This window comes from Babylonia areolata, chromosome 22 (genome assembly GCF_041734735.1).
Source record: "Babylonia areolata isolate BAREFJ2019XMU chromosome 22, ASM4173473v1, whole genome shotgun sequence".
NCBI classification, from domain to species: domain Eukaryota; kingdom Metazoa; phylum Mollusca; class Gastropoda; order Neogastropoda; family Buccinidae; genus Babylonia; species Babylonia areolata.
The window spans coordinates 15,739,226-15,752,140 of NC_134897.1; the positions used below are offsets into that span (position 1 = coordinate 15,739,226).

General features: G+C 43.2%; 1 protein-coding gene across 4 annotated transcripts in view; it reads right to left on the bottom strand.

Moving 5' to 3' along the window:
- LOC143297529 (heterogeneous nuclear ribonucleoprotein K-like) overlaps window positions 1–12,915 on the bottom strand; it is a 58,789-nt gene that overhangs the window by 15,547 nt on the left and 30,327 nt on the right. For all 4 annotated transcript variants that reach the window (XM_076609933.1, XM_076609936.1, XM_076609932.1 and 1 more), the window contains one exon: window positions 1,732–1,847. In XM_076609933.1, coding sequence (XP_076466048.1) covers window positions 1,732–1,847 — 116 coding nt within the window. The remainder of the gene's footprint in view (window positions 1–1,731; window positions 1,848–12,915) is intronic.

Here is a 12,915-nt window from a genome sequence, read left to right on the forward strand (position 1 = left end):
TTTTTTCCCAATGGTCATTTCAAGAAACCATTCACAACATGTTCAGGTCATACACAAAAGATAGTACACAATGAACATCACATTATATGCCACCACCATTCTTAAATGTCCCATCATTGTTAAAAACAACACATCATTGTTAAAAACAATCTTCCCACCTATGTTCCTTGATTTGCACTGCAGTCTTTTATTCTTTTTGTTGCTATTAATAGTATCATTATTGAGGATCTAACTGCAATCACAAACAACCAAATCTCCATTGGAAAGGCTGAATTATGAAGTGGTATTTCTGTTTAAAGGAATATCATTGCAACTCACACCAGTTCAGAAACATGTAATTAAAACGAGTTGGCATGTTATTTCTGTCCATCTTTCTAGTTGACAACATAAACTGCTCCAAAAGCTGACACACACTTTCATGTCGAGAAATTTTAGCATTTCAAGGAACCAATGCAGGAGTCAAATCTGATGCTCCTAATGTATGTATGTTTGGTGGTGGTGGTTTTTTTTGTTTGTTTGTTTGTTTTTTGTGTTTTTTTCAAGTCTTCATCAGAAAGAGATTGTGTATGAAAGCAGATTTGAAAACAAAAAAGCAACAACAACAAAAAAAACACTGTGCATGCATCACTGCTGAAACAATCTAACACTCATTTATTTCCCTGTTTCAACAGCATCAACACAAGTTCATTCCTGAACTTCTCAAAACATTTCAACAGCCATTCTCCCCCCCCCACTCCAGGGAAATGGAGGGGACAAAGGGTTATCTGATCCCAGATTTGCCTGCCATCAATGAAGCACTACTGGAATGACAACATCAACCACCTCACATTGAAACCTATTGATTTCACCATCCACAGAAAGCAGTCAATATCAGGGACACTGGGTAATACAACACTCCCCTTGCTGGCTACCAGTAACGAGATGCCACAATTTGCAAAACAGCTCTCTCTCACTATACTCCAAAATCCTGACGACAAATGGCGGTCCTTGATCAACGAGCTTGATGAATATCCCAGTCAAAAAGGACATGCAATGCTGCAGCACTAACAGTTTTGACAGGTTCAAGTGTTCAGCAAGTGGCACAGATCCAATTTGTTCCCATTCAGTGTTAGCTGCACTGGGAAATGGGTGGAGAGTCATGGTGTGTGGCAAATAGCAAATTCTGTTGTGACAGGATTAGCCTGTTAAATACTGTTTGGTTCTGGACCACAATAACAGTAAGACCTTTTGGGGTTTTTTTTGTTGTTGTTTTTTTAACTGTTGTCTGTTCAATCCTGTATCATTCAGATTAAATTAGTCTGCTTCGAAGGACATCTTTGCTCTTTCCTATAAAATCTCTTTTTGTTCCAGAAATGCTTTCCACCCCAACAAGTCAATGCCTTTTCTAATCACTCCCCGAACAAGTCTCAATGCCATTTCTGATCAACAACCATGAACTTAACAGGGAGAGTGAAGTCAAGTGGAATCGGTCCAGTATGAATCCTTGATTGGGACTATGGTGCCAGGTCAAAAACATGAGAGGCTATATGTCCGTATGAATTAAATTTTGAGTCTTGATGCTCACCGATACTAGTCTACTTCTAGCCGACTTCAGCTCTCTGTCCCATTCTACTGACCCACTGTTTAAGTTCTAACAAAGAGTATCATCAACTGATGTTCAGTTCCATGCCACATCACCCTGGTGAGACTTTCAAATAACACTTTACACTGAGGGGGTGACCTGTCACTTACCTTGCTTTGAAGCAGAATTCGCAGTTCCACTCGGGGCCCCTCACCACGACGACGTTTTGGGAGATCATCAGAACTGCCCATGGTCTCATCGTCATCCAGGGGGCGCTTCATTCTTCCTATACATACAGAAAATTGCACACACCATTAGAAATTATGCCTGGTGTGACAATGGTTTTATTCACTCCATTCCAGTTTTAAAATTTTAAAACTCTCTGAAGAAATTCTGGGAAGCTTTCTCTGGTTGTAACTGAATTTTTAACATGTCAGCTGTTGTTACGCAAGTGCTTTTCATTGGGACATGTTTGAGTTTCCTTCTGAACCCAACAATTTCTTTTCTCAGGGATACAAATACAGAAAGTCCAGTAACACAGAAAACCTTGTGCAAGTGAGATCCAATATGGGCCCAGTCAAAGTTATGGTCAAGCCAATCCCTTTGAGGGCTGGATGTAAAAAAATAAATAAATAAATAAAAAGCAGCCATGCTTACTCCACAACCCTCAAGAAATAAAAATTTGTTTTTGTTTCATTTTGTTTTGTTTCGTTAGGTCCAACTGAAAGACACTGAACATAAAACTGAAAACTTCACAACAACCACTGAACCAGGTAATAAATTACATACTCAGGCTGTTGACAGACAGCAATACAATACACACACACACACACACACACACACACACTCTCTCTCTCTCTCTCCCTCCCTCTCTCTGAGTGGGTGTGCACACAAATATGTGAATGCTTTATGTACATCACAGATACATTACATGTGCAATTTTGTAATTCTTTTCAACAATATTCTTACTTCTAATTTTTTCCAGAAGTACTTTCTCTTTTCTATATTGATGGCTTTATGTAAAACAAACAGTTGTTGCTTATCCAATGTACCATCTCCAAATAAAATTTTCATGCACACATTCACGCACACACACACATATACACATATAAACCAAAGCATAAAAAAGAAAAACATTTCAAGTCAATCAGATATATGTGTGTTTAAATCATCACTTCCTCTGTTTCCACAGACACCTCCAACAAACAGGTCCTGATCCAAACATGGACCAAGAGGAGCATGATCCAGCTTCTCCCCGACACTATTCCTTATAGCAGTAACACAAATATCTCATCTGATTCACATGTCATTCTTCTCCCTCACACTATTCCCTATGGTAGTAACATGAGTATCTCTCTCCTAAGGTTCACATGTTATGACCAGAAAATTTGAAAAGTCAACAGCTTTTTGTCTTGGAGAAGCAACAGGCATGACAACCAACTGGTTGCTGCACTGTATTTCTATTCCAAGGATCATGTCCACTGTCACAATCCTTGCAGCTTGAGCTTATGGCTGGCTGAACGAGCAAATCACACTCATGTTTAACACAAAATAATAATATCAACTAATACACAAATTAATAAAAACTATGTGCAAATGAGGTCTGCTGGGTTGGGTTTTTTTTTCTCTCTCACACATACGTGCAAAAGAAAAAATAGATATGTATAAAAACGGCTGCAAATCAAATTCTTTATTAACATTCTCTGGGTTGCAATGGAAACAAATCTAGAGTGCCTGAACCACCACTGAAAATGAAAGAAGCTAACCCTTACTGAGAGTAAAAGGTGCACTCACTCAAAGAAAGGCATTAACAAATGACTGTGTTAAATAGTAGGACTTTGGCTAAAGTGAAAGCAAGCAAGCAACCACCAACAAACTATTTTGATGCTTCCTCCTAAGATTCACAGGGACAGTGTAAACTCTGATTACTTCTATTTCTTCTTACTTTTTTTTTTCCAGCCATCTGTACATACTACCTATTTCCTCTGCTCCAACCCCTGTCTGTCAGTATTAGAACCACTGAATATACCATCAAAAAACAAACAACAAATGTTCTCTTGCCAAATGACATCATCGAAGTTGTTGACCACAACCTGTTTTTGTAAGAACACCATGTTTAGGCAAAAACAGCTGCCAATGTTCAACAACTTTACATTTGATCAACGATGAGCCAAACTGATTCAGTCTGTCAGTAATATATATTTTTGCTTCAAATACACATGACAGAAGATCAAGGAGGAATCAAAACTGTCAAATCCCACAAAATACTGTACACCCTTACAGGGCATACAAGTATTAATTTTGTTCTTGTGTTTTATCGTAATGCATGTCCCTACTCTTATTTGGATTAGTACTTTTGTGGGCTTCATGCTGGTGTGTGAATTGAAGGCGGGCCGCCTAGTGTTTACAGGTGCTACTGTTAATTAATATATTCGCCATCAAGGGCAGTAGTGGCTTGGTGGTACATAGCCGTACAAGTTGTCAGTACAAGTTGTCAGTTCTCGTAACTGTATGAACAGGATTAATTACTGTCAGCTGCTCTGGGATGGAAGGACGCTATCTTTTCATGGGGATGTCTCGTGGAGGAGGAGACTGTCTGATAAATGTCAAGAAATAGTCCTGGCTAATTTGTTTATTGTCTGTAAGAGTTTTGGTTGAGATTTAAATATGTACATGAAAATATTAGGGTGTCGATTTTAAATATATGCGCTCTGGAATGTTATGTTTGAATCGTCTGGGATAAGTAATGGAAAGGGCTAATGAATAACAATGAGGTGTAGGGATTTCATGAACCGCATCCCCAAGACGCCAGGGGGGCAGCAGTGCTAAGTCTGGCACAAAGCCCCAACTCTGAAGAACAAGCATGTAGTGTGGGATGTTCGTGGTTTCAGGTATTGATGAGATCCTTTTTCCACTTTTATTTTGATACTGATGTTAATGGATTTTATTCATGGATATGAGCATTTTACTATGTTTTGTATTATGCATTTGTTATTATAAGTTGTGTATTGATATAGTGGAAATAATAGGGAGTAAAGAAGAATAAATGAAATCGAAGAATGGCACGTGTACGGAGGTGGTAATGTTTATGGGATTCAGTTACAGATTTGCCTGGCTGGAAAATGGACTTTATTTAGCAGCTATGTTAAGAAATACTGGCAACAACATTGAAGGGTTTAATAGGTTATCCTGTACTCCTGTTTGTAGCTGTCTGTGTAGTTATTTTCTGTCTCTCTCCCTCCCTATAACTCCTTATATATATGAATATATACTCATGTACTCGAAGTAGTTTTGACTGATCGTTCTCTATGTTCATATGTGTGTGTATGCTCTGAGTTATGTTCAGATGATATTATCACATGTGTTTGAAGTTAAGGAAGTGGTCTAGCTAACTGTAATAGCAAGCTAATGAGTGTTGTTGATTGAGCACATGGGAATGCGGTGAACCAAATATGTTGGATGAACGAGATCCACATAATTGGTAGTTGTTCTTCTGACTCGGTTGGCATAGGGTTAAACTGGATGGAGCTGACCCTGTTTTTTGAACGACTGTCTTGTCATTTAATTAGTTCTTGTTTTGGGTGGGTTGTCTTTGCTGACTGTCCGCTGCACACCCCAAGGCGGAGAGCTAATGCTATACGAGTTGAACTGAAGGTTCTACGTATATGCTCTTAGCTGAAGTTTGGGTTGGAGTACTCAACCCATGGAATTATTTTATTCCATATTCCTTATGTTGTTTCTCTATCAAAATGGAGGAAGTATATTGTATGCTGATATTCATGTGTGTAACTTAAAGTCTGGAAATGGTTGTACAGTGCATTGTTCTTATGTTGGTTTGCATTGATGTTTCCAGGCCATGGCTGCTAGAGCCCTTTTGAGTGAGCATTTTCTTTTTTTTCCTTTTCTTTTTAGCTAGTCAATTGGTGCAACTTTTCCACCCTTTAGTCTTTAAGGGAGTTGTTGAAACGTAATTAAAGTGAACCAAAACACCTTTGGGCCCAACTGTGTTTTCATTATTTTAGTAAATTATTTTAGTAAATTGTAATCTGTCTTTTCCCCGAACCCAACTCCCTTTGTATTTGGTAAAGACCATGGCTTATTCTTTACGACAGGAGCAAGGGAAATTTACAAAAAAAATTTCCCCCAACAACACTTGATATGAAACGTCTAATGAAATCTGTCTGCTAAACATCAAAACACCATCTTAAAGAAAAATAGACTGGGTAAAACATGGCAACATGTGAAACATGAGACAGGGGAAAACATCAAAAGAAAGAAGTGGGTCAATACAAAATGCTTGCACTTCTTTAATTGTTCAGACAACTTGCTGCTGTTATATATATCTTTATTTAGTCCTTTTTTTTCCTGGGGACTTATTTTTAAATCTGGAATTTACAATCTAATGTCAGTAAAAAAAATAACCCCTCCCCCAACACACACCCCCCTCACCAACCAATACATGTACCACAAGTGAACAAGACTCAAGCCCAGGACCAGTGGTAACAGTATCAACAGCAAACCATGATAAAGCAGACTGTGTCAGAATACAATTCTCTTTATCTATTCACCTCATGATTCAAGAAGATGCATATGAGCCAGTCCCACTGACTTATCAACCAAACAAGGTATTGCATGCAGTCATGACACAAAAGTTAGCTGAGATACTGTACCATGGACATCAAAATTCACCGGACACATCTTTTCACATGAAAATGATTTTGTTTTCTAGGTTTTCAATTTAAAAGATTTCTATAAACTGTTCACTATGTATAGTAGTGGTGGTATTTAGCAGTTGAAAACTGGGCCATGACTATCACCATTTTTCAGTCATGGGCTAATAAAATACAGGACCACAGGCTAAACTAACTTTACCAAACAAAGAGACAAATACATTTCATGAGGACCTAACCTATTTGTTCCTTTACTTTTAAAAACACGCAAACGGCAAAGGTGGGAATGTGTTGGGGGGGTTTTCTTAAGTGTGCGTGTGTTTTGGAGTGGGGGGTGGGGGGGGAGGGCTGGTGAGTTAAAGCCAACTTGGGTTTCCAGCCATTTTTAGCATGCATGTTTGTGCACTACACACACCTGCACCACAGCATTCTTAACTGCCGTAACCAACATAAGATCAACAGTAACAAACCTACCCACTCACCTAACCCCCACCAACTTCTGTCCCCACACAATCATATAAGAACTATAGGCAAGAAAGAAAAACGAAAAATCTGTGCTAGTAAGAATTGTATTGATCAGTTTGGTCTCCCCGCCACGGCCACCCCCACCCCAGACCATCCTGTTTCCCCACTCCTGCAACCCCCTCCTGCCACCCTACTCGCCCCCCAAATCAATGAAGCATATGGTGCCCACCACTATTGTGCCTGCCCCACGCGCTGCTTCTTTGGCCAGCCCCCCCCCCCCCCCCCCCCCCCCCCCTCCGCCGTCAATTAACCCCAACCCGGTCAATTGCTTTTTGTCGCCCGCTACTTTTAGGCCTGCAAACGCTGGCGGGCCGGTGTACCGACGAGAGAAAGAGACGCGGGGTAGGGTTACGGGGTGGGGGTGGGGGTTGTGGTAGGGGAAACCGTCAAAGATCGCGGGGCAGGCCACTACCATTGTCGGCACCAGCCAGAACACACAAAATTACCACCAGCCGGTCTGTATTGACTCGACCTGTCGGGATGGAGAATAGAAAAGGTGGGAGGAGGAGAGAGGGGGGGGAAAGAGTGTGTGTGTGTGTGTGTGTGTGTGTGTGTGTGTGTGTTGTGTGTGTGCGAAAACGGGGTCCGTTTGTTGACGGAATTGGGCAAACACAACTGCCTCCCATCTGACACCTTCACAGCACCCCGTGGTTTCAGTGGGCTCGTTATCGCATCGTGGTTTTGGGGGAGGTGGGGGAGAGGGGTGGTAGGGGGGTGTATACACACACACGCGCGCGCGCGCGCGGACGCCAGTGCTTGCAACCTGACTCTGCGGACAAACGACTTACTGACTTCATGTGACTTTTACGCCTTCAGCCCCTACCCATTTCCACACTACAGCACACTGTCACGCAATACCATGACGTAATGCGCACGCGAGAAACACCAACCATCTGCCAGACTTGTTCTCAGAGTATTAACACTGTCGCGAGTGAAGGTGCCCGTTGTATACTGTATGTGTTTGTCAGTTTGTCCGTCAATCTCAGCAATAAAAGGTGTGATAACATATATTAAATGTCCTATAATTGTTCAGAGAGCCGGGTGTACATTTCCACAGCATGTTTCAAACGCTCTTTTTTTCTTATTTTCCTCATTTTTTCAACAGTAATAATAATTATTATTAATAGTATGCTCGCATCCCATTTTTCTTCATCTCCGCAACTGCTATTCGCGAGTATGTAATGTACACACATACTTATTATTTTCTGAATTCGTCTGTACTCGCCTGGGGCAGCTAGGATCGAGGCGTGTTCCCGAACATACGTATCAATGAACTTAATTAAAAATATTATTGGTAATGAAATGAAGACATAACATAACGTTTTAAACTCGAGCAAGAGGTCGTAAGTGAGAAAAATTCCAACCAATGAAAAAACAGAGATCCGTTATCTCAAACTTATTCGGAATATCAATTCTTTACGAGTACAAGACTTCCACCCTGGTGGTGCAGGTTTAAAATATCCGCAAAGCAAAGTAGGGAAACTTTTTTTTTTTTTTTTTTTTTTTTTTTTTTAAAGATGTGGGGGGAGATACTCAAAGTGTGCTCGATACAATATGCACAAAACCTACTTGGGGTTGATACAGATGGGGGTTGGCTGCGGAAGTACATGAAAGACAAGCTTATAAAACACATAAAATCAGCCAAACTGTGTGCATTTTTGAACTTGAACACAAATGGATAACATCTGATCACATAATAACTTCTCTTTTTTTCTTCTTTTTTTTCCATCATAATAAACTAATCAGAATCATGTTTAAATAGAATTCTCACGCAGAATGAACTGCACCAGTCGGGAATAGTGCTGAAACATCAACCGATTCACTCTCTGTCGCGTGCGTGCGTGCGTGCGTGCGCGCGCGCGCACGCACACACACCTTCAATTACATTACGCTCATCAAAAGAAGCAACGACTTCAGAACAACAGGTTCCCACGATCAACAAAGCTGCGAACACCCACAATTTTTTCCCTCTTGATTAATATAAATTATATAATATAAAATAAATATTTTTTTTAAAAAGACAACTTCTAAAGGCCAAATCCAATAACTCACAACAGTGAAGATTCCCGGGGGAGCTGAGGAGGCCAGCACGGCAGTGCCGGCCTTGGCACCCCGCCAACCCTCGCTGTTCTCCTCCTCCTCCTCAAACGACACGGACCCACAGCCAACAGTTTGTTCTTCTCGGTGGTCGTGTCAAGGAGGACCTTGCCGGGCGCTGACCACCGTGTCACTATCATCATCACCACCACTATTTTCAGCGAGCTGAGAAATGTCAGTGACAAGAGAGAGAGGGAGAGAAGGAGTGTCGCTGTCACTAGCAACGGCTCCTGCTTTGATGAATGAACGGAGCTGACAGTGCTGGTGTGGCAGGTTTTTGTCGTTGCCTGTCTCGCGTGGCACGATGCTTGGTTGGTTGGTTGGTTACTTGGTGGTGGCGGTGGCGGTGGTGGTAGCAGCAAAAGCGAGTAGCGACGGCGACAGCAAGCAAGCAGAGGTGCGTGTGCCGTGGTGTCTAGACTGGCACTGACGTCGTCCGTCACGGGAGGCTGACAGGCTCTGTCAGGTTCAGACTTGCCACGCTTTGTTCTCACATAGTTTCTACCGCCGCCCTCCTCCCACCTCCCCCCTAAACCCCCTCCCCGCCCATGTCATCAGTGGCCAAGCCTCGCGTCCCTCTTCCCTTGCCAAACGATACTGTGCTTCTTCTTCTTCTTCCATCGCAGTCTCTGAGGACAGTCAACCGTCGAGAAACAGACTTGACCTCTTCCTCTCAGATTCTCTCTCTCTCGCTGCTTACTCGGTTACTGTCAATGGAAAACAGAGCATCGCTGTCGGAATTCGATCCTTAAAAAAAGAAGAAATAAAAAGGTTCCGTGATCGTAAACAGGTGTGCGCGCTGCCATGTGACTGTGTGGCATCTCTTTCTCTCCCTCTCTCTCTCTCTCTCTCCGCAGGGGTAAGCCGGTACAGCAAAGCAAGCGTAGGTTGGTGAGACCGGGAGAGCGGCGGGAGTGGCGAGTGCCGGAGACAAGAGAGGTGCGTCGCATGCAGAGTCTGCTTCGTCTGTGATCCTTTGCTCCCTCGCACACCTGAGTCCATGCACACCTATAGGCCAACCCCTCCTCTCTCTTGCCACTGCCCCTCCCTTCCCGAGCGCGCTGCCCGTGCCTGGGAATATGCTGGCTGCCGGTGTTGACACAGCGTCGCCTGGCAACAGCCAATGGGCTTGTGCCAACGAGTGCAGGTCGCCTGCCACGTGCTTCCCTCGTCAGCCTCGCATGATTCAAGAATAAGCAGTGTGGTGGGTGTTAGCCATGTCAGAACTAGAATCCGCCACAAAGCAAGAATCTTTCTCTGCCTCCCCCCCCCCCTCTCCCCCCCCTCTCTCTCTTCCCCCACCCTCTCTCTCTCCCTCTATGTGAAAAACTCCACTTCTCATTTATTATCCTTCCTCGGACACGAGTAGCCGCTCATCACCCTGGCATCGTCTGACAAATATCAGCATCATGATTCTTATAAGAAACTCCGCGGCAGAACTGACAGAAGAAAACTATAAAAATAATAATAATAATTAATTAATTAAATATAAAGAATGACGCAGTAATTGTAAAAGATGTGATGTTTAAGTGTAGAAACCGTCTACAAGGTTTTCATAAATATCCCAACTAGTTATACACGCACGCGCGCGCATCACACACATTAACACACTCACTATGCACACACAGTGCGAACATGCATGACTATCATCTGTGTGTGTGTGTGTGTGTGTGTGTGTGTGTTGTGGCAGGTGGCAGTGTGCGTCAGTGAGAGAGAGAATGAATTCGGGGGAGAGGGAGGGGGGTGTCATTGTGAATGAATGAGAGGAACGAGAAATCTTTTGCAAAAACAAATAAAATAATGGGTGCACACGCGGAAGCACCCATTCAGCTATGAATGCGCGATTGTGTATTGCAGTCTAAGATGTATACTAGATAGTGTAGTACCACCTTATCATTTTTCTCTGCCCCCCACCCCCACCCACTCCCTCCTCCACCATCCCCTGCCCTCATCATGTCCTGTCATGGACCTGCGGCCTCAATATCAACACGATAAAACTTCAACCGCACTTTCAAATAAAAACAAAATAATAACAATAAAATCTATTAAAAAAAATTTTAAAAAAAATTTAAATGCTGACCTGCGACTGTACGATCAAGTATCTGAGGCCTGACAAGAATGAGGTGAAGTCGGCACATAATAAATCATATTCCCCGTACACCCCCACATTCGCCATCCAAACCCAAGAACCGGTTGCACTCTGTATACCTGCCTGCCTGCCTGCCTACACATCCACCGGAAAGACGTGCGTGCCCCCCTAACAATGGATGGTTGAGATGGCGCCTATACAGCTTAAAAGATTGATAACTGGAGAGATTCACGTTTCATCCATCACACGCAAGGGAGGCGCGCGCGCGCGCGCGCACGCACGCACGTACGCAGAGAGAGACAGACAGAGAGAGTGAGAGAGAGGCGCCATTATTTCTGCAACCTTTTTTGTTATGATTTGCAAAGAGCACGCGAAACACGTAGCTATTTATCGTTTCGTGGTGCTGACAGTAAACGGCAACAGGGGGTGGAGTGGGGTGGGGCCTGGAGAGAGGAGGAGGAGGGATAAGGAACAAAGCAATGAAAAAATTGGGGCTTGCGCGTCGTATCATCGTATCATCTGACCTGACGGGAAGTCATGTGATGAAAGGCAGGAAACCGGAATGAGAGATATGTGTGTGCGCGTGTGTTTTCTCTCGCGCGCGAGTATGTGTGTGGTGTGTGAGCGCGCGCGCGCGCGCGTGTTCTTGCATGGTACACACAACTAACACGACCGATTCCGTTTCGTGACAGGTTACAGCTGAAACGAGATGCCAGCCATCCAATGTTTTGCCGCCACCCCCCCCCCCCCCCCCCCCCCCCTTACCAAGATCGTGTTCGTTGCTGTCACTGAGCAAGAGGAAAAACGTTGTGTATGAACTCGAATTGTCTTGATACAAATCAAGACACGTTCTCCGCCTCTGTATAAATACATTATCATCATTGTAAAACAAACAAAAAAACCCAACAAAAACAAAAACAAAAAAAAGTGTATTGGTGCAGAAAGAATGTGTGGACGGATATGAGAAATGGCAATGACGGACGTGCGCGCGCCCACACACACACACACACACACACAATTTATTGCTTAAAAATATTAAAATTCGTAACATTGAAAATGTACACCATGTCAGCAACATGCCGACAAAATCCACATATTCACCTGCAGTTTTCAGTGACAGTTTTTCAAGGTGGTGTCACTGCATACAGGCAATTCATTCCATATACAATACACCACATCTCATGATCCGTCAGGCAGGTGACCACATCACCAGCAGCAAAACCAAACGCGTTTAGTCAGGCCTTGAGTGCACTGCATACAATTTTGAGAACCTATCAGAATTAAATTCTGGTTCTACGTAATTTTGCCAGACGACAACCATTTGCCCTGGAATCTTTTTCAGTGCGCAAAGTGCTTGCTGAACACGGAACATCGGTTTCTCGCCTGATCCCAATGACGAGACGCTCAGTTTGACTTTTCTAGTGAAAACTTGGAAGAAAGGGCGAGAGCGGGAATCGAACCCACAACCCTTACAGACACTGTATTGGCAGATGAGCGTCTCGACCATTCTGCCTTCTCACCTGCTGTGAAACCTGCTAAATTAATCATCAAGAGAACTCCACCACACCACTCAACTCACTGTGATGATTGAACATAGTTGTGAGAGAGATGGGCGCCAGCAAGTCCGCTTCATTTATCACCTCAACTTGCTCAGTCCCTGTGTGCTGCAAGCCCAGCCATTCCAGGGCCGAAAACCCCGCCAATAAAGAATAAATCAGCCAGGAAGAAACCAAAACAAATTTGGGACTTACGATTAAAATGTTAGTGTTGAAAAGACCAATAATTTATCACCTTCTGTTCACAGAATAACTCAGAACAGTAATGATGCACAGCGTGCACGCACACATCCTCAAAAATACACATATCTGCGCGCGCGTGCACGCGCACACACACACACACACACAGATGGGCACACTCATACACATGCCCATGAGCACATATAAACTGTAACAAATAGAAGAAGCATATGAAAC